Below are 21114 nucleotides of genomic sequence, written 5' to 3'. Positions count from 1 at the left end.
TCCCATTTGGGGGGATCCCTCCCCATATGCCCCCCCATTTTGCTGCCCCCCGACCCCCAAACTCCTTTCCATTAAAACACCTTTATTTGAAGCACAAAAACGGGGATTTTGGGGGTGTCCGTTTTGGGGGCTCCCCCCCTCACTCCATGGGGGGCTCCATCAGGTACCCGTTCTCAGCCCCCATGTACCCCTCGGGCGGCGGGAGGGAATCCGACTGCAGGAACAGCTCGGAGCCGGGGTCGCCCCCCCCGCCCATGGCATCCTGCGCATCCGGCCCGGGGGGCCTCTCCTCCCGCCGTTCCAAACGCTCCCGTTCCCGTTTGTGCTCGCGCTCCGGCCGCTCCCGTTCCCGTTCGCGCTCCCGGCGCCGCTCCCGCTCCCGGTGCCCGCGGCGCCGCTCCCGGTCCCGCTCCCGGCTCTTGTCCTCCCCGTCCCCTTTGGATCCCAGCCCGTCCGGGGGACCGGGATCGGGAATGCCGCCCATCCCCCCGCTGCCCCCTAGGTCCTCGAGGGGCTCCATGGGTTCGAGTCCCTCCTCCTTCTTGTCGCGATCCCGGTCGCGATCCCGTTTGCGGTCGCGGGAGCGGCTGCGGCGCTTCCGGTCTCGCTCTTTGCTGCGGTCCCGGCTCCCGCCCCGCTTTCGGTCCCGTTCTTCCTTCTCGCGGCTCCGCGTGCGGCGGCGCCGGTCCCGGGAGCGCGAACGGCGCCGCTCCCGTTCCCGAGAACGCTCCCGGCGCTCCCGCTCCCGCTCCCGTTCCCGGTCCCTGCGGGTGATACCACGTGAGGGGCGCCGGGGCGGGGGGTACCCTGGCCCACTACTGGGGCTGCCATAGGGGGGTTCACCCGGTCCCAGCCCCACACTCACCTCTCGTCATAGCGGGAGGTATCGTCCCTGCCCGAGTGCCTGATGTTCACATCGGCTCCTCCTCTGCGGGTCCCCCCCAAGCCTCCCCCTGCAACAGAGGCCACATCAAGGGGGGAGTCCTATGGATAAAGGGGGGGACCCCCTATGGATTGGGGGGGTCCTTACCCAAGCGCCGGGGTCTCCATCCCTTCACCGTGCGTCCCCTTTCCACATCCACCAGCACGCGGCGCCCGTCGATCTTCTTCCCATCAGCATGTTTATAGGCGGCTATAAAGAGGGGGGGACGAGGGAGGGGGGACAAAAGTGGGGTACAGGGGGGGACAAACGAGGGGTTAGTAACAAGGGGACCTGCCATCCCGCCCCCCCCCTCCCCAAAGTGGTACCATCCCCCCCAAAACCACCACCCCCCCCCAAACGCATCATCAGTATCAATAGGACCAAGGGCTGCGGATGCCCTGGGGGGGGAAAGGGGGTACCTCCCCCCCCCAAATACACGGCTGGAAAGCAAAGAGGTTAAGGACAAGGTGACCCCCCCATAAGCCTGTACCATGGAACTGCGGGGGGATGCACCCCCTTTACCTGCACATTGACCCCCCCCATGTTGGTTACTCAGGGGGAACAAACCACCTTTACCTTCACACTGACCGCCCACTTGCATTTGGACCACCCCATGTTGACTTGGGGGGGGTCACCCCTTTACCTTCACATTGACCCCCCTCTCATGTTGACTTGGGGGGGAACCACCTTTACCTTCACATTGAACCCCCCACCAACTTGCATAAGGACTCCCCCATGTTGATTTGGGGGGACACCCCCAATGTTGCCTTACCTGCATCCCCCCATAACACACTCCCCTCAAGCCCCCCCTATGACTCACAATAGGGTGGACGCAGCCCCCCCATACTCCCCCCCGGGGTACACGATGATGGGGGGGGCTGGTCCGTGTGTCCCCCCCCCCCCTCGGCTTGGGGGGGGTCAAAGAACCTTCCGGAAGCTCCTGGTCCTGGACAGGCGCTGGGGCCTTACCTGAGACCCATCACCCCCCGACCCCCCCCCAAAAACCACCCCCCCACACACCCATGGGTGCTCCCCCCACCCATTGCCCCCCCCCCATACATCCCCCCCATAGGGATGGGTTGGGGGGGCTCAGCCCCCCCTTAAATCCCCCTCCCCCCGTCACTGGGACTGAGGGGTTTGGTCCCCATACCCATGGGGGGGCTCAGCCCCCCCCCCCAGACCCGACCCCCCCATTATGGGTGCTGCCCCCCTCCATAGCAATGCTGTAGATCCTACATAAACATCATAGGGGGGCTCCCACATTGATCTATTTCTACGAGGCCCCAATTGAGCTATTTGGGGTCCCCCCATTGATCTACTTCAGGGGGTCCCCAACTGAACGATTCTGGGGGTCCATCATTGATCTATATGGGGGTGTCCCCCCATTTATCTACTTTGGGGGGGTCCCCACTGATCTACCCTGGGATCCCCCCAACTGATGTATTTTCGGGTCCCCAGTGATCTATATGGGGGTCCCCCTATTTATCTGTATTAGGGGGCACAACTGATCTACTTTGGGGGGGTCCCCAATAGATCTATTTTGGGGTCCCCCCAACTATCTATTTGGGTTCCCCCACTGATGTATTTTGGGGGAGTGTCCCCCAACAGATCTCTTATTAAGAGGGGACTGGTGCCATGAGCACCACCCCACCCTGGGTCCCACGTGGGGGGGGGGGGGGGGACACTCACAGCCCCCCCCTCCTTCCTCCATGGGCAGTAGCAAAGGGCAGTGGGGGGAGGGGGGTCCTACTTGTCGCCCCCCGTTCCCCATTCACTTCAATGGGTGTGAGGGGGGGCTCCTTAGGGCCCCCCCCCAAAAGAGGGGCCACGCGTCCCCACCTCAGCGGAGACTGAGGCCGTGACCGTGTTAAGAGTAGGTGGGGATATTCCAAAAGGGATTTAAGCCCTGTTTGGGAGGAGAAATGAGGTGGAGGGGGCTAAGAAAAGCCCCCCCCATCTACTAAAGTGGGATTTGGGTTCTTTTGGAGAAGGGGGGCCTCATAAAAAGCCAAAAAGGGGGGGGGGGGGGGGGTTGATGGCACCTCTCTCATCCCAGCTGTGCTGGGATGTGATGGGTGCATCTGCATGTCCCTCCCCATCCAAACCCTGTTGGTGAAGGGGGGGGTTTGGGGGTGGGGGGGTTCCTCAGAACCCCCCCTGCCCTTCCCCCCCCTCCCCATGTATTTTGGGGTGTTGTGGGGGGGTTAAAAAGGTGTCTTACCAACATACAAACCCTTATACCAACCATACACTGAGGTGTTGGAAGGGGGAGCACTAGGATCAGCTGCAAGCCAGCAGTGGCAAAAGCCATCACAAAGGTGGCTGCAGTGACAATAAAACAGTGTTAATACAACCCCGGCCGGCAACAGGCGTCCCCCCCGGTCCCCCCCCCAGCAACACACACACACACACACACACACACACACACACGAGCACGCACAGGCACCCGGTACCGGACACGGGGACGCGACAACCGCGGGGGGGGACAGGGTGAAGGGGGGGAAGGAGAGAGCGGCGCTTCCCGGAGCCTCTGACTGTTGGTGGTCACTGCCTGTTGCATTGGCTGGGGGGGGTTGACCGCCTGTTGCCTCAGGCACTGCTTATCGCCTTGGCTTCAACTGTAGCCTTGGCCACCACATGTAGCCTTGGCTGCCCGTAGCTCTGACCGCCTGTAGCCTCAGCTCTCTCTGGCTCTGCCTGTTGCCTTGCCTGCTTGTAGCCTCAGCTGCCCATAGCTGCGGTTAACTACAGCCTTTGGTACCTGTAGTTTGTCCGACTGCAGCCTCAGTTGCTTGTAACCTTGGCCACAACCTGTAGTATTACCTGTTTCCTTGACTAACTATAGGCTTGGCTGCCTGTAGCCTCGGCTGCCTGCTGCCTTGGCCACTGCTTATAGCTTTGGCTGCCTGACATTTGGCTGCCTGTAGCCTTGGCTGCCTGTAGCCTCAGCCACTGCCTGTTGCCGTAGATAACTATAGCCCTGGCTACCTGTAGCATTGCTGCCTGTAGGCTCAGCTACCTGTAGGCTTGGCTGCCTGTAGTTAGGCCAACAGTAGCCTTGGCCACCACCTGTAGTTTGGTTGCCTGTATCTTAGCCAGCTGTAACCATGGCTGCCTATAGCTGCACCACTGCCTGTAGCCCTGGGCTGTAACCTCAGCCAATGCCTGTAGCTGGTTAACCGCTTGTACCTTGACTACCTGTATCCTTGCTCACCTATAGCTTAGCCACTGGTAGCCCTGTCTGCCTGTAGCCTTGGCCAACACACACAGCCCTGGCCACCACCTGCAGCTTGGTCAACCACCTGTAGCCTCAGTCACCTATAGCATAGCCGCCTGTAGCCCCAGCCGCCTGTAGGCTTAGTTGCCTACAGCTGAGCCACCGGAAGCCCTGGCTGCCTGTAGCTTTGCCTGCCTAGAGCTTGGCCACCTTTAGCCCTGGCCACCTACAGCTTGGCCGCCTGTAGCCTTGGCTCCCTACAGCCACAGCCGCCAGTCGCCTGGAACTCAGTCGCCTGTTGCCTCAGTCGCCTGTAGGTCCTCCCAGCATTGTACTTACCTGCGAGATAGCCCAGGCCCTGCAGGACCCCAAAGGGGACGCAGGGTTGTGCTTAGAGAGGTTGGACATGCGGTTGTAAGGGGGGAAAGGCGTGTTGCGGCGGGGGCTACTCACAGTGCATGTCCCGCTCGTGCTCGTACTCGATGAAGGCGTAACCACGGGGCTTCCCAGAGCGCTTGTTGTACACCATGTAGATCTGAACAAGCCAGCAGTGTCACTCCCCAAGCCGGGGCTGCTGGGGGGGGTTGTCTGGGGAGGGCTTGTTATGGGGGGGTTGCTCACCCGCTTGATGGGGCCGTACACCTCGAACTCACGGCGCAGCTTTGACTCAGTTGTGTCGTAGTTCTGGAGGGGGGAATGGGGGGGGACACACCCCAAATCGAGGGGGGTCAGGGGGAAAGCCCATAGACTGGGGGAGCCCCATAGACTGGAAGGACCCCCCTCGCTCCCCCACCAGCACTCACCACTCTGGCCACAAAGAGGGTCTTGAAAGCATCTCCTTGAGCATTGGGGTCATTGTGTGGGTCCCCTAAAGGGCCAAAAAGGTGGTTCAGGGGAGTCAGAAGAGCAAGGGGGTGTCAGAGGACATGGGGGGACTACCCCCTGCCCCATAGAACCCCCCCAGCCCCATAGAACCCCCCCCAACTTACACATCTTGAGCTCACTCTCTACTTCCTGTTGCCTTCGCTCAATCTTCTCCCGTCTCTGTTTGGGGGACACACACACGAAGATATGGGGCACCCGCAGACCCAAACACCCCACATCAATGGGGGGACCCCAAAACCCCAAAGGGGGACCCCAAAACTAGCTGGGATCCACTAAAAGCAAAGGGAGAAGAACCAGCCCCATACAGATGCCTTGAACTGAATGGGGGAATGATGCTGAGACCTGGGGGACCGCCCATCACCCCCAGCCCCATAGCAAGGGGGTTGTGCCCCATAGCCCCGCATTTTAAGCCTCTGCCCCCCATTTGGAGGGATTTGGTTGTACCTTCCTCTCCATCCGCTCCTCTCGCGTCTCAGCACGGGTCGGGGGGGGCGCATCTCGGGGGTCCTATGGCGAGATGGGGGGTGAGTTATGGGGCAGGGAAGGGTCAGGGGGTGGGGGGGGAGGTTGTGGGGCTCACCTCAAACTCCCGGATATAGGGGGCGATGCCGCTATAGGGCTGGTTGTGGTGCTTCTCATGAGGCAGCTTCTCCAGAGGGGGCAGGTAGGGGATGGGGTCCCGGGGGGCAAAGAGCGCCAGTAAATTGGGGGGCAGGAACTGAGTCATCTTGGGGGGGTCTAGAGGGGGAAAGAGAGGGTGAGGAGCAGCCCAAGACCCATAGCTGGCCCCTCCCAGACCCATGGATCCCACCCTGGACCTATAGATCCCCCGCACACCACTGTTAAACCCCCTTGAGTTGCCTCATCCCACCCCACTGGGCCCCCACAGACCCACACTGTCACCCCACAGGCCCACACAGCCCTACACTGGGAACCCCTGGAACCCCACAGGCCCCCACAGCCCCACACTGGGACACCCTGGAGCCCCACAGGCCCCCACAGCCCCACACTGGCACCCGCTGGAACCCCACAGGCCCCCACAGCCCCACACTGGGACCCGTTGGAACCCCACAGGCCCTCATAGCCCCACACCGGACGCCCCCAGGCCCCATAACCACCCATAGCCCCAAATCAGACCCCCCCCAGACCGCATAGGCCCCCATAACCCCACACTGAGCCCCCCCCAGACCCACACTGACACCCCATAACCGCCCATAGCCCCATATCGGCCCCCCCTTAGGCCCCATAGACCCCCATGGCCCCCCACCGGAACCTCCCCCACCGCCCGCACCCCTCCATGTCCCTCCCCCTCCCCCCCACCCCACGTGACCTCCCCCACCCCCCCACCCCCCTTCCCTACGGACCCCCCGGGCGCTCGCGCTCCCTCCGCCCGCTCGGGCCAGGCCGTTCCGCGCGCTCTGCGCATGCGCTACAGAGGAGCGGCGGCGGGAGCCGGAAGTGGGAGCGCGCAGGGGGGAAGGGGCGGGGCTTAAGGGGACGGAGCGTGACGGCGCCGGTGTGGCGAAGAGGCCACGCCCCCTCCGTCGCCAAAGCAACGGGGAGGCCACGCCCCCTCGGTCGCCGTGGGGAAGGGGGGGCATGGTGACTCCATAGCAACGGGGGGGAACCACCCCTTGCCAACCCATAATAACCAAGGTGACACCCCCCTTGCCATTGCCATAGGAACCAGGGTGACAGCCTCTGTTGTTGCCATAGCAACCGCGGTGCTCAAGCTTCTCTGTCCCTTTGTAACCATGGTGACATCCCCTGTCATCACCATAGCAACCAGCGTGTCACCCCCTCCCAGCCCCATAGCAACCAGGGTGACACCCCCTCGTGACCCCATAATAACCAGGGTGACAACGCCTTGTCATCACCATGGCAACCAGCATGTCACCCCCTTTTCACCCTATAACAACCACCCTAGGAACCAGTGTGACACCCCCCCATGGCAGCCAGTGTGTCACCCGCCCCCTATCCCATAGCAACCAAGGTGACCCCCCCGTTACTCCCCTCCATGGCACCCACTGTGACGCCCCCTGTGCCATGGGGGGGTTACAACCCCCGTCCTCACTGGGGACAGCGGGTGGCGGGGGGGGCAGGGCTCTGGGTGTCCCGACACCCCCCACCCCCCCCCCCCCCCCCGACCCCGTTATTTTTAGCCCGCGGGGGGGAACCCGACACCGTTGGGGCCACCCTGTTTACGGGACAGCGGCGGCGGCGGTGGGGCCGGGACACCCGGTGACGGGGACAGGGACACCCGGTGACAGGGGCTGGGGACAGTGGGAGATGGGGGGGGACACCCAGTGATGGGGGATGGGGGTTGGGGACAGGCAGCGGCAGGGGTTGGGGACACCCGGTTATAGGGGATAAGGGTTGGGGACAGAGACAGGGACATCCGGTGACAGGGGATAGGGGTTGGGACACCAGGGACAGGGACACCCGGGGACAGGCTTACACCCGGTGACAGGGCCTGGGGACGCCCCGTGGTAGGGGATAGGGGTTGGGGACACTCCATTACAGGGGGATAAGGGTGGGGGACACCCGGGGACGGGGGGGACGTCCCATGATAGGGGACAAGGGGGGGGAAGAGGCAAGGGACAGGGGCTGGGGACAGACACATCGGGGACACCCGGTGACAGGGGTTGGGAACACCCCTCAGTGACGTGGGGCAGGGCTTGGGGACACCAAGCGAGACGGTGGGGGGGGACACACCTGGTGAGAGGAGCCCCACAGCAAGGGGAGGGGGGGCACCCTGGAGGGATCGAGGGGGATGACAGAGGGGGGACCCCAAAGGGCCTTGAGGGTCCCCCCATAGCTGGAGGGTCCTTGTGGGAGCACCAAGAACCCTGAGGGTCCCCAACCCCATAGAGCCCTTAAGGACCCCAAGGCACCTCCAAGAATCTCCTCCGACACTGCAGAGCCTTGAAGGACCCCCAAGGAGCTTGAGGGTTCTCCAATGCTGTAGAGCCCTAAAGGACCCCCAAAGGACCCCAAAACCTCCTTCAAGAACCTCCTCCCTCCAACCCTGTAGACCCCTAAAGGACCCCCAAAGGACTTTAAGGGTCCCCCAACTCCATAAACCCCTGAAGAAGCCCCACAAGACCCCCTCAAGAGCCCCAAATCCACCTCCAAGAAATTTCTCCAACCCCACAGACACATTAAGAACCCCCAAAGAACGTCCAAGGCTCCTTCAAGAACCCCAAAAGGACCTTCCAGAACCTTCTCCAACCCCACAGACCCATTAAGAACACCCATAAACGTCCAAGGCTCCTTCAAGAACCCCAAGAGGACCATCCAGAACATTCTCCAACCCCATAAACCTTGGAAGAACCCCAAAAGAACCCCCCAAAACCCTTCTGGAATCCCAAAAGGACCTTCCAGAACCTTCTCCAACCTCATAAACCTTGGAAGAACCCCAAAAGCACCCCCAAAACCCCTCAAAGACACCAAAAGGACCTTCCAGAACTTTCTCCGACCCCATAAACCCCTCCAGACCCCCAACATGCCCCCACCTCCGGCCACGGGGGAGCCGCTGGGCTGCTGCGAGCGCGTCGCCATCAACGTGGCCGGGCGCCGGTTCGAGACCCTGGGCCGGACCCTGCTGCGCTTCCCCAACACCCTCCTGGGGGACCCGCACCGGCGCCGCCGCTACTTCGACCCCCAGCGCCGAGAGTACTTCTTTGACCGCCACGTCGGGGCCTTCGGCGCTGTGCTCTATTACTACCAATCGGGGGGGCGGCTCCGGAGGCCCCCGGACGTGCCCTTGGATGTATTCATGGAGGAGCTGCGGTTCTACCAGCTCGGCGAGGAGGCCGAGGGGCGGCTGCGTGAGGCCGAAGGCTTCCCGGTGGAAGCGGCTGAGGCGCTGCCGCGGGGCCGGCTCCAGCGCCGCGCCTGGCTCCTGTGCGAGCACCCCGAGAGCTCGGTGGGCGCCCGCGCCGTGGCGCTGCTCTCGGTGCTCATCATCCTCGTGTCCATCGTGGTCTTCTGCCTCGAGACCCTGCCACAGTTCCGGCCTGGCGCGGAGGGGGCGCTGCAGGTGAGCCGGGGGGGATGTGGCAAAGGGGGGCTCCGTGGGCCCCCCCCAGCTTCAGCCTCAGGATCATGGGCATCATCGTCCTCATCCTTGTGGGCCTCGGCCCCATCATCATCATCATCATGGTCATCGTCTTCCTCCTTGACATCATCATCTTCATCTTCAGCATCACTGGCACCATTATCCTTACGGGCCTCAGCCCCATCATCATCATCATGGTCGTCATCTTCCTCTTTGACATCATCATCTTCCTCCTTGATGTCATCATCTCGATCTTCAGCATCATTGGCACCATTATCCTTATGGGCCTCAGCCCCACATCTTCCTTGACATCATCATCTTCATCTTCATCATCACTGGCACTGTTGTTCTTATCCTCATGGGCCTCAGCCCCACCATCATCGTGGGCTCCATCTTCCTTCTCAACCTCATCATCTTCATTCACACCTTTCTGGTCCTCAGGCTCGTTGTGCCCATCGTTTTCATTCTCACCACCTTCCTCCTTGTGGTCCTTAGCTTCATCACCCTCATCTTCCTCTTCCTCATCCTCCTCCTCTTCTTCAGCATCAATATTCTCCAGCTCAATCTTCTTCTTTTTCCCCCTCTTCTTTTTCTCCTTCCCAGCTCCTCACCCTCCTCATCCTCATTCTCCTCCTTCTCCCCAGCAGCAGCATTGTTCCTCCAGCCTTCATCCACCCATTTCTCTTCCTCCTCATCCTCTTCATCTCCATCAACTTCCTCTTCCTTTTCCTGCTCTTCCTTGTTATCCTCCACTTCCTCTGGGATATGGATCATAGGTCTGGGTGCTGGATCCATGGGTCCTGATGGGCTCCAATGCCCATTAACCCATAGTGGGTGGCGGACCCAAGCATCTGGGTGGGTTTTAACCTTCATTATCTCACTCTACATGGTGGATCTAGGGTCTGGGTGGTGGATCCATTGGTCTGGATGATGGATCTGTTGGTCTAGATTATGGATCCATTGGTCTGGATGATGGATCTAGGGTCTGGATGCTGTTTTCAGGTGTCTGGGTGGTGGATCTAGGGGTCCAGATGGGCTGTAACCTCTATTAACCCACTGTGGCTGATGGATTCATTGGCCTTGATGATGGATCCATGGGTCTGGATGATGGATCTAGGGTGTGGATCATGGACCCATGGGTCTGGATCATGGATCTGGGTGTCTGGGGGGTGGACCTATGGGTCTGGATGATAGATCTAGGGTCTGGATCATGGATCCATTGTTCTTGATGATGGATCCATTTGGTCTTGCTGATGGATCCATGCGTCTGGATCATGGATTTAGGGGTCTGGATGATGGATCCATGGGTCTGGGTGATGGATCTAGGATCTGGATGAGGAATCCATTGGTCTGGATGATACATCCATGGGTCTGGATCATGGATCTGGGTGTCTGGGTGGTTGACCTATGGGTCTGGATGCTTCATCCACACCTCCATATCCTAACCCCCCATCTCTCTCTCCCCTCCAGCACCCTGCCACCCCCTTCCCCAACACCACCGCCTCCCCGTCCCCATCCCCTCCCTCACGCAGCAGCCTCTCTGACCCCTTCTTCGTGGTGGAGACCATCTGCATCTGCTGGTTCAGCCTGGAGCTGCTGGTGCGCCTGGTGGCCAGCCCCAGCAAGGCGGCTTTCTTCCGCAACGCCATGAACCTCATCGACCTGGTGGCCATCGCTCCCTACTTCGTGGCGCTGGGCACGGAGCTGGCGCGCCACGGTGGGCTGGGCCAGCCGGCCATGTCCTTGGCCATCCTGCGGGTGATCCGCCTGGTGCGGGTGTTCCGGGTCTTCAAGCTGTCGCGGCACTCGACGGGGCTGCAGATCCTGGGCCAGACGCTGCGTGCCAGCATGCGGGAGCTGGGGCTTCTCATCTTCTTCCTCCTCATCGGCGTCGTCCTCTTCTCCAGCGCCGTTTACTTCGCCGAGGCCGAGGACGCTGCCACCGCCTTCACGTCCATCCCACAGGCGTTCTGGTGGGCCGTGGTCACCATGACCACCGTGGGCTACGGGGACATGGCGCCGGTGACGGTGGGCGGGAAGCTGGTGGGGTCCCTGTGCGCCATCGCCGGCGTCCTCACCATCTCCCTGCCCGTGCCCGTCATCGTCTCCAACTTCAGCTACTTCTACCGGCGGGAGCTGCGCACCGAGGAGAGCGGCGAGTTCCAGGCAGCGCCGCCGTGCCCCCTCCACCCGCCCCCCCCCGACAGCCCCGGCGTAGGGGGGGGGAAGGGGGGCAACGGCGTGGGGGTGGGGGGGGATATGGACGGGGAGGCGCTGGGGGGGGGCACGCAGGGGTGGGTGGGGGGGAGGTTGGTGACGGAGGTGTGAGGGTGGAGGGGTAGGGGAGCATGGGGGGGGGAGGGGGAATTGGGGTGGGGGAGGGCAGAGGATGGAGCATGGGGACGTGCGGTGGGGAGCGGGGAGATGGGGGAGTGAGCAAGGGTGTGCGAGGGTGCACAGGGACGTACAATGGTGCATAGGGACGTCTGGTGGTGCACGAGGATGTACAATGGTGCACAAGGACATACGCCGGTGCACAGGGACTTATGATGGTGCATAGGCATAAATGAGGGTGCACAAGGGTAAATGGTGGCACATGATGTACAATGGTGCACGACGACAAGAGAGGGTGCGCAAGGATATTGGACGGTGTGCAGGGACGTATGGCGGTGCATGAGGATGTACAATGGTGCGCCAGCACATATGATGGTGCACAGGGACATGTGGTGATGCACGAGGACATATGGTGGTGCACAAGGATAAATGATGGTGCACAAGGCCATACGGTGATGCAGGAGGATATGCAATGGTGCACAAGGACATACAGTGGTGCACAAGGACACGTGATGCTGCAAAAGGACACGTGATGGTGCACAAGGACACGTGATGGTGTACAAGGACACGTGATGGTGCACAAGGACACGTGGTGGTGCACAAGGACAAGGACACGTGATGGTGCACAAGGGCATGATGGTGCACAAGGACACGTGATGGTGCACAAGGACATGTGATGGTGCACAAGGACATGTGATGGTGCACAAGAACACGTGGTGGTGCACAAGGGCATGATGGTGCACAAGGACACGTGATGGTGCACAAGGACACGTGATGCTGCACAAGGACATGATGGTGCACAAGGACATGTGATGGTGCACAAGGACACGTGATGGTGCACAAGGACATGATGGTGCACAAGGACACGTGATGGTGCACAAGGACACGTGATGCTGCAAAAGGACATACAGTGGTGCACAAGGACACGTGATGGTGCACAAGGACACGTGGTGCACAAGGGCATGATGGTGCACAAGGACATGTGATGATGCACAAGGACACGTGATGGTGCACAAGGACACGTGATGCTGCACAAGGACACGTGATGGTGCAAAAAGACATGATGGTGCACAAGGACACATGATGGTGCACAAGGACACGTGATGGTGCACAAGGACATACAGTGGTGCACAAGGACACGTGATGGTGCACAAGGACACGTGGTGGTGCACAAGGGGGCCGAGGTGGGGCGGGGCGGGGGGGCACAAGGACCCCAAGGACACCGGGGGGAGGGGGGCACCAGGACCCTGTCCCTTGTGTCCCCCCGCCCCCCCCCGGCACCTTCTTGTGTTTCTCGGCGCCCGCGGCGGCCTCCGGAACCCGGTCCGAGGGAGCGGGGGGTCGGGGGGCAATAAACGTGGTGGCACCGGATGGCGGCTGAGGGGGGTCCTTGTGTATGGGGGGGGCAAGGTCATGGGGACACCTGTGTATGGCTGATGGGGCATTTCCGGTCTATTTCCGGTCTATTTCCGGCTGTCCCGGTGTTTCCCCCGCCCCGGTCCCCCGCCCCGGGACTCGGCCACCCCTGGAGGACCGACTCCGCTTTCCACCGCTAGAGGGCGGGCTGGCGACATACCCAACCGGAACGGGCGGCCGGAACTTGCGTCGGCGCTACCCGGAAGTAGCGCGATGAGGGGCCGAGCAGGGGCCGGTGCTGAGGAGCGGAACCGGGAGGGGGGGGTGTGTGTGTGTGTGTGTATCAGGTGACCGGAAGCGGAGGCTCCCCGGCCAGGTCACTTCCGGCGGGCCATGATGCGGTGTGAGCTGCGCGGCGGGGCCGGGCCGGTGCCGCTGCCCGATGGCGAGGCCGTGGTCGTGGGGCGGGGGCCGCGAACCGGCGTCACCGACCGGAAGTGCTCTCGCGGACAGGGTGCGACCAAAACCCCCCCGCGACCCCCGGTTATATCCGGGTATCACAGCGACCCCATCAAACGCCTCCCCCCCCCCCTCCAGCCCCCCATAGCCCGCAGCGGGGGGGCTCCAGGACCCCCGTTTCTTACCCCCCTCCCCTCCGTTTGCAGTGGAGATCGTGGCCAACTACGCTGAGGGCACGGCCCAGGTCACCCAGGTGGGGCTTGGGGGGGGTTGTACCGGGGGGGCTTTTTTGGGGGTGTCTGAGGCCAATTTTGGGGGCTGCACATTGATTTGGGAGGGGTTAAACCCAGTTTGGGGGTGCTTTATTATGGGGGGGGCATTGTTATGAGGGTCCCCCCTTTAATGCCTCCCCTCTTCCCTTACAGCGTGGAGTGAACCCCACCTCGGTGGGGGGGGCCCTGCTGGGCCGGGGGGGTCACGCCACCCTGCGCCCTGGCCAGACCCTCTGCTTGGTCAATGGCCTTTACCCCTTTCAGCTCCACTTCGAGGGCCTCCCCCGCGCCCCCAAGCGCCCCCCCTCATCCCCCCCGCACTCCCCACCCAGGGGGGGTCCCCCCAAACCTTCCCCTTCCCCCCCAAAGCATCCCTCCCTCCCCCACGACGCTTGGAGCCAACATGGAGCCCTCTTGGTCTTCACCCCCCGTGGCGTCATCCCCAGCTCCCGGGTGAGTCTATGGGGGGAGGAGCCCCCACATTTTGGGGGTGCTGCTCCTTCAAGAGGGGGTCCCCACACTCTTGGGACCCCCCTTAATGGGGGGCATCCCCTAAACCCACCCTGGCCCCCCCAGATTGCGGGTTTTGACCTGGATGGGACCCTCATCACCACCAAGTCCGGGAAGGTGTTTCCCACTGGCCCCGATGACTGGAGGTGAGGAGGGGGCTGGCAGGGCAGTTGGTGTGGGGAGGGGGGGGCAGATTTGGGGAGCTCCCCTGTGTTTGTGCATTTATTCACTCCCTCCTCCCATAGGATTCTGTACCCGGAGGTGCCCAGGAAGCTGAAGGAGCTGCAGAGGGAGGGGTATAAGGTAAGAGATGCCCCCGAAAACACTGTGAACCCCCCAGACACGCCCAAACCCCATTGAACCCGCCCCAAACCACATTGAACCCCCCCCCAAACCCCACTGACTCCCATTGCGCCCCCCAGGTCGTCGTCTTCACCAACCAACTGGGCATCTCCCGTGGGCGCCTCAAGTGCCCCCAGTTCAAGGCCAAGGTGGAGGCTGTGACCCAGTGCCTGGGGGGGGGCCTGCAGGTCAGTGTGACCCCCCCATACGGGGACCACCTCCCCCAAGGGCTTTGGGGACCCCCACAAAGTTCTGTGACACCCCCCCCCCCAGGTGCTGGTGGCGACGGGGCCAGGGCTGTACCGGAAACCAGTGCTGGGGATGTGGGATCATCTGTGTCAGGAGGTGCTGCAGGGGTAACTGGGGGCACTGGGAGGTGTTAGGAAGGGGTTGAGGGGCACTGGGAATGACTGGGAAGGGATTGGGGGGCACTGGGCTAAACTGGGGCCCATTGGGCTGAGCTGGGGCTCACTCGTTTGGGCTCTCCCACAGGCCAATGGGGACGTGACGGTGTCAGTGCCTGACAGCATCTACGTGGGGGGTGAGTTGCGGGGGGGGAACCCATGGGGGGACCTGGGGCTGTTTTGGGGGTATTTTAGGGTGTTTGGGGGGGTCCATTCCCCCCATGCCCCCCTTTTCCTGTCCCTCCCCCAAGACGCTGCTGGACGCCCCCAGAACTGGGCCCCCGGCCGCAAGAAGAAGGATTTTTCCTGCAGTGACCGATTGGTGCGTCCCAAAAACTCCCAAAATACCTCCAAACCAGACCCCCTGACCTCTGCTTTATGCCCCTTGACCCCAGTCCATGATCTTTGACCCCAGTCCATGCCCTTTGACCCCCAGTTCGCCATCAACGCTGGACTCCGGTTCCACACCCCAGAGGAATTCTTCCTGGGCTGGGCCCCAGCACCCTTTGACCTGCCGACCTTTGACCCTGTGAGTAACCCCATCCAACAGCCTGTGGGTGATCCATGATCTTGACCTTTGCCCTCCTGACATTGACCTTTGACCCTGCAGCGGCAGCTTGACCCCTCAGCACCGCTCTATGACCCCCCCGATGAGCCCCTCATCAGCTCCAGCCCCGAGGTGGTGGTGGCCGTGGGGTACCCTGGGGGTGAGTGACCTCTGACCCCATCTGTGACCTCTGACTGCCAACAATGACCTTTGAACTCCCCCACCCCTGAGTTGTGCCCCCCAACCCTGACCTTTGTGACCCCTGACCTTTGACCCAGCTGGGAAGTCAACCTTCCTGAAGACCCATTTTGTTCCTGCGGGATACGTCTACGTCAACCGGGTGAGTGTGGTCATGTGACCCCCCCCATGACCCCCCCTGTGACCCATATGCGACCCCATGTGACCCCTGGTGCCCCATAGGACACGCTGGGCTCCTGGCAGTCCTGTGTTGCCGCCTGCGAGGCCGCTCTGGCTCAGGGCCGCTCCGTTGCCATCGACAACACGAACCCCGACCCTGAGTCGCGACAGAGGTTACAGGGGGGGCCTCAGAACCACCCCTGATCCCATAGAACCCCTGTGTGACCCTGTATGACCCCACAGAACCCCTGTGTGACCCTATAGAACCCGTGTGACCCCATAGAACCCCTGTGTGACCCTGTATGACCCCACAGAACCCCTGTGTGATGCTGTGTGACCCCATAGAACCCCTATGTGACCCTGTATGACCCCATAGAAACCCTATATGATGCTGTATGACCCCATAGAGACCCTATGTGATGCTGTATGACCCCATAGAAACTCTGTGTGACCCTGTATGACCCCATAGAACCCCTATGTGATGCTTTACGACCCTGAATGACCTCATATAACCTCTGTAATCCCATAAACCCCATTCTGTATGACTCCATGGCCTTATGTGATCTCTATAGCCCCATATAACCCCTTTATGATCCCATATAACCCCATAGGACACATAGATGGCCCTATGGGACCCATATATGGCCCCTATGTCCCCAGGTATGTGGCCTGTGCCCACGCCGCTGCTGTCCCCTGCCGCTGCCTCCACTTCACAGCCAGCCTGGAGCAGGCGCAACACAACTGCCGGGTAAGTGGGGGTCTTGGGGGGGGGGGCGAACCCCAATTCCCACCATGGGGTGTGAGGGTGTCCTGACCCTTCCACTTCCCCCTGAACCCCCCTTTGTGGGTCTTTCCCTGCCCTCCCCAGTTCCGGGATATGACAGAGAGTGGGCACGTCCCCGTCACCGATGTGGTGCTCTATGGATACAGGTCAGGGGGGGCAGAATTTGGGGGGGGGTTATCTGGGAGTGGGGGGAGGGGCATTGAGGGGGTTCAGAGCCCTCATTCCCTCCCCCCCCCAGGAACCGGTTCGTGCCCCCCTCCCTCTCCGAGGGCTTCTCCCGGCTCCTGCTCATCCGGTTCCTGCCGCACTTCCAGGACCCGCAGCGGCGCCGCCTCTTCCTGCAGTTCAGCGCGGGCTGAGCCCCTCCCCCCCAATAAAGATCAAAGCAACCGCCTCCAAACGAAAGTTTCATTTGTACAAACGGGGGGGGAGGGGCGCGGGGGGGGTGTCACGGTGTTTCCATGGTTTCGCTCTCTGCAAGAGGGGGAGGGGGGTCAGGGGGTCACCCCCCAACGGCCCTGCCCCCATTGCACCACCCCACTCCCCACGTCCTGACCCCCATCTGCCCCCATGGAGGCCCTCTCCCCCCACATCCTCCCCCACTCCACACATCCCCCATATGCCCCATTATTGCCCCATATCCCCCCTTTCCCCCCCAGCCCCACATCTTCCCCCTGGCTCACGCAGCTCGTTGAACAGGAAGGCCTCCTGGTATTCCCGCATGTACTGGGTGGAACGGGATTCGTCCAGGAAGAGGGAATAAACACGTTTGATGTCCTCGACCTGCACCTCCCCTCCCTGTGGGGACATGGGCGTGGGAGAGCCACAAAAACACCCAAAATACCTCCAGAACTGAACCAAACCACCCAAAATACCTCAATCAGCCCCTAAAACCAGCCCCACGGAAACCCCACTCTGCCCCACAGCTGCCCCATAGCGCCCCACCTGCCTCTTCCTGGCCACCAGGCTGGCGGCGGTGATGAGCTGCATCGCGTAGCGCAGCGACGTCTCCAGCCCGATGCGCGTCAGCACCGAGTACGCATCGTCTGTCATCTCCACGTCCTCCTCCTCGCACCTGGGGGGGGATGTGGGGCACCCAGAGGGGTTGGGGGGCACCCCCAGTGGCCTCTCCCATCCCCTTGGGGCAGCTCTAGGGGGGTAATGTAGGTCTGCGGGGGTTTGTGGGGTATGGGAGGGATCTATGGGGCACAGGGAAGGACCTATGTGGCACAGAGTGCGATCTATGGGGTAGTTTTGCCTCCCCACCTTATCTTGAGGATCTGTTTGGTCTCCTTGTCACTATAGGGTGCAGTGGAGATGATGAGCAGCCGGTCCAGGAGGTCGATGGGGAGCCCGTGGGGGCTCTGGTAGTTGGTTCCTCTGATCCTTTCAATGGAGTTCAATGAGGTCAATGGGGTTCAATGGGACTCAGTGGGGTTCAGTGGGGCTCAATGGGGTGCAGGGTACCGGGTGATGCCGCGGTTGGTGGCCATGATGAGCACCGGGGCCATGTCACTCTCCAGCGCCCGGTTCAGGAAGGAGAAGCACTCGATGTCCAACATGTGAACCTCATCAATGAACAGCACCTGCACGGGGGGGCAGGGTTAGGGGGTGCCCCACTGAACCCCATTGCCCCCCGTGTCCCCACTGCTCACCCCTGGGATCACTTCAGCCTTGCCCTCCTCGCGCCACTCAGCCACTTTGGCGTTGATTTGCTCCCGCACCTCAGCCTTGATCTCGCCAGTGTCACCTATGGGGGGTATAGAGGGAGCTATGGGGGGATGTGGGGGGGGGGGGTCCTGGGGCTGGTTATCGGGGTTTACAGGGTGTGGAGGTGGGTTATGGGGGGTAAAAGGGGGTAATGGGGTAAGTGGGAGATAGAGGGGCTTATGGGATGAGATACGGGGGATAAGAGGGACTGGGGGGGTGTAAGAGGTGTAAAGGCTATAGGGGGAATCTCGGGGTGTAAAGGGGGTAAGGGGAGGCTATTAGGGGGTGTTATGGGGGCCCTGGGGGTGGTTATGGGGTATGGGGGGGTTATAGACAACTAAGGGTAGTTAACGGTTGGGTTATGGGGGGCACATAATGAGAGCACAGGGGAGCCCCGGGCTGGCTCAGGAGCTATTGGGGTACCCCAGCAGCCACTTGTGGGTCCCACTTGTGGGTCTGTACCCGAGAAGAGGGCGAGGAAGCCCTGGGTGCGGCTGTTGATGACGTCGATCTCGTGCAGGGACACTGTGTGCACCACCTCCTTCCTCTTCTGCAGCTCCCCATCAGGGCACTGCACGAACTTCGTCTGGGGGGGAGGACACAGTGTCACCCCCAGCCCCACAGCAGCCCCACACCTGCCCCACAGCACCCCACAGCGCCACCTGCGCGCCCATAGCGTCGTAGTCCCGTGCCCTGGTGAAGGAGCGGCCCAGCTTGGAGATCTTCCCTGTGGCCTTGTCGATGGTGATGACGTCCCTATGGGGGCAAAAGGGGTCATTCTGGGGGATCGCCCCCCCCATTTTGGGATGGTTTCCACCCATTTTCAAGCATTTGACCCGATTTGGACCTTTTTCAGCTCATTTTTCTTTCCATTTCCATCTATTTTCCTATTTTTCAATCTACTTTAGGTCTTTTCTACCCATTTATTTTAAGCTTTTTCAACCACTTTGGGGCAGTCTAAGCCATTTTCTAAGTCTTTTAACCTATTTTGGGGTCTTTTAAATCTATTTTGTGTCATTTTAACCAATTTTCTGGCTTTCTGAACCATTTTGGGGCTTTTTCACCCAAATTTGAGCCTTTTCCACCCCATTTTCACCATTCTGGAAGAGTTTTCACCCCCTTTTAACCCCCCATCCTCTTTTGGGCTCCCCCTGCCCCATTTCCTGCCTCATTTTGGGGTATGCACCCCAATTTGGGGGTGCCCCCCCACTCACCCCGCCTGCACCTTCTCCTTGGTCAAAGACTCGATCATTTTGGTACCCAGGTCATAAATGGTCTCCATCTCCGTCGTCTTCAGTGTCAGCTTCCCCACTTTGGTGCCCTGGTGACAGACGGGGGATCCCGATGGATGTGGGGGAATCCCGATGGATTTGGGGGGAATCCCGATGGATCTGAGTGTTCCCGAAAGCATTCTGGGGTGATAAAGGTAGATTTGGGGGGGGGGAATAGGGGCTTCACCCCACTTACCGTGCCGGTGGCAGGGCGGTCGATCTGGATCTCCACCACTTCTCCTTCGATGATCTCAGTCTCCTCCCTACAACAGCCCCAAAATCAATCATGGGGACCCCCAGAAGGGGTTGGAACCCCAGAAATGGGTGTGAGGACCCCAAAACCGGGTGTGGGGACCCTCCAAAAATGGGTGTGGGTACCCCAGAAATGGGTGTGAGGACCCCGAAACCGGGTGTGGGGCCCCCAAAGCTGGGTTTTGAGGGGTGCTGACTTGATGCGGACACCGATGGAGCGCCGGAACGCCTGCGTGAGGGCCTCGGTGCGGCTCATCTCCAGGGAGAAGATCTCACTGCCGGCGATGGCTGTGAAGGGGGTGTCAGCTCCCAGGGCTTGCGCCATTCCTGAAAGCAGGAATCGGGGGTGTTGGGGCCGCCTGTGGTGGCGGTGGCGGCGCAGGGAAAGGGCGGATCAATGGGGCAGACCCATGGCGATGGCGGTCTTGCCAGTGCCGGGCTGCCCGGCGATGAGCACGGCTCTGCCCGCGATCTTCCCTTCCTTGATCATCTCCAGGATGACGCCGGCGGCGCGGCGGGCGGCCAATTGTCCAACCATGCCTTGGGATACCTGGAAAAACGGGAATAACGGCGGGGTATCGGGGGGGTGTTGAACCCCGACCCCCCCCCCCCCCTTTGTAGCACCCCAATGGTACCTGCCGCGGCTCCAAGGCATCGTCGAGGCCCAGGCCGCGGATGTGGGAATGGGCACCTAAAGAGAGGGAATTTGGGGTGGAAATGGGAGGGGGGAAAGCCCCAAAGTGGGGAGGAATAAACCTAAAATAGGGGGGAGCCCCCTAAGCGAAGGAGGGAGCACAAAAGGGGACCCCTCCCCCCCATCTGAAGCAATGGGACCAACCAATGCGCTCGATCCGCGTCACGTCCCGAACCTCCGGCACCTTCGGGGTCTGGATGGGGGGAAACGGGGGTCAAAGGGGGGGACCCCAAACCCCCCTAATCCCTTATGGGCCCCCCAAAAGGCCCTGACCCCCCCGGCCCCCCTCCCACCGTCGTTGCCATGGCGCCTTCTCGCCCCGCGCTGCCCTCGCGCTCGCCGGAAGTGGCGCCGGGCCGGAAGCGAGCAGGGGGAGGAGGGCGGGGCTTATGGCGAGGCCGCTCTGGCAGCGCCGCTCGATGGTGCGCGGTCCTCCAAGGCGGGGAGAGCCCCATAGAAACGAGTTGTGCCCCCCACAGAGCTGCCCCATAGATAGTCCACAGCCCCATAGATACTGAATAGCCCCATAGGCTGCCTCATAACCAGCCCCAGAGCTGCCCTATAGCCCTGGTCTGCCCAATAGATGCCCCTCAGCCCCATAGACTCCCCCATAGCTGCCCTATGGTGCAGCCCGTGCCCCATAGCCAGCCCCAGAGCTGCCCCATGGCCCCAGACCTGCCTCAGAGGGACCCCACAACCCCATAACCTGCCCCATAGGTACCCCATAGATGCCCAACA

General features: G+C 61.5%; 4 protein-coding genes across 4 annotated transcripts; 2 read left to right on the top strand and 2 right to left on the bottom strand.

The window, feature by feature from the left end:
- Positions 1-103: 103 nt before the first annotated feature.
- On the bottom strand, positions 104-6485 carry SNRNP70 (small nuclear ribonucleoprotein U1 subunit 70). Its single transcript, XM_061469818.1, has 10 exons — positions 6389-6485; positions 5605-5762; positions 5469-5531; positions 5129-5183; positions 4943-5007; positions 4761-4823; positions 4593-4674; positions 1031-1132; positions 866-953; positions 104-764 (listed from the first exon to the last, which is right to left on the bottom strand). The coding sequence occupies exons 2-10, from the start codon at positions 5749-5751 to the stop codon at positions 140-142; spliced, it is 1290 nt and encodes a 429-aa protein (XP_061325802.1). The 5' UTR covers positions 5752-5762; positions 6389-6485; the 3' UTR covers positions 104-139.
- A 2042-nt stretch (positions 6486-8527) lies between these two features.
- Positions 8528-11412, top strand: KCNA7 (potassium voltage-gated channel subfamily A member 7). Its single transcript, XM_061469829.1, is given in 3 exon segments — positions 8528-9090; positions 10517-10594; positions 10597-11412. Coding segments are annotated over 3 exon segments (1455 nt in total). The 5' UTR covers positions 8528-8529.
- A 1754-nt stretch (positions 11413-13166) lies between these two features.
- On the top strand, positions 13167-16816 carry PNKP (polynucleotide kinase 3'-phosphatase). Its single transcript, XM_061469817.1, has 16 exons — positions 13167-13288; positions 13440-13486; positions 13659-13958; positions 14082-14161; positions 14261-14318; positions 14438-14545; positions 14631-14702; positions 14850-14898; positions 15013-15083; positions 15198-15290; positions 15372-15468; positions 15587-15648; positions 15729-15838; positions 16326-16413; positions 16534-16595; positions 16688-16816. The coding sequence occupies exons 1-16, from the start codon at positions 13171-13173 to the stop codon at positions 16806-16808; spliced, it is 1536 nt and encodes a 511-aa protein (XP_061325801.1). The 5' UTR covers positions 13167-13170; the 3' UTR covers positions 16809-16816.
- A 27-nt stretch (positions 16817-16843) lies between these two features.
- Positions 16844-20817, bottom strand: RUVBL2 (RuvB like AAA ATPase 2). The gene is made up of 15 exons (XM_061469816.1): positions 20670-20817; positions 20521-20569; positions 20318-20373; positions 20091-20232; positions 19880-20009; positions 19627-19693; positions 19374-19480; positions 18822-18915; positions 18622-18745; positions 18105-18199; positions 17917-18035; positions 17716-17835; positions 17395-17524; positions 17133-17247; positions 16844-16923 (listed from the first exon to the last, which is right to left on the bottom strand). Exons 1-15 carry the CDS (start codon positions 20679-20681, stop codon positions 16898-16900), a joined length of 1386 nt encoding a protein of 461 aa, XP_061325800.1. The 5' UTR covers positions 20682-20817; the 3' UTR covers positions 16844-16897.
- Between the last annotated feature and the right edge of the window lie 297 nt (positions 20818-21114).

Source organism: Pezoporus flaviventris, unplaced genomic scaffold (genome assembly GCF_033815535.1).
Source record: "Pezoporus flaviventris isolate CSIRO_AGI_PZ_B2104156 unplaced genomic scaffold, CSIRO_AGI_Pfla_v1 ptg000061l, whole genome shotgun sequence".
NCBI classification, from domain to species: Eukaryota; Metazoa; Chordata; class Aves; order Psittaciformes; family Psittacidae; genus Pezoporus; species Pezoporus flaviventris.
The sequence above is the reverse complement of the archived record's forward strand: the minus strand, read 5'-3'. Positions and strand labels throughout refer to the sequence as shown.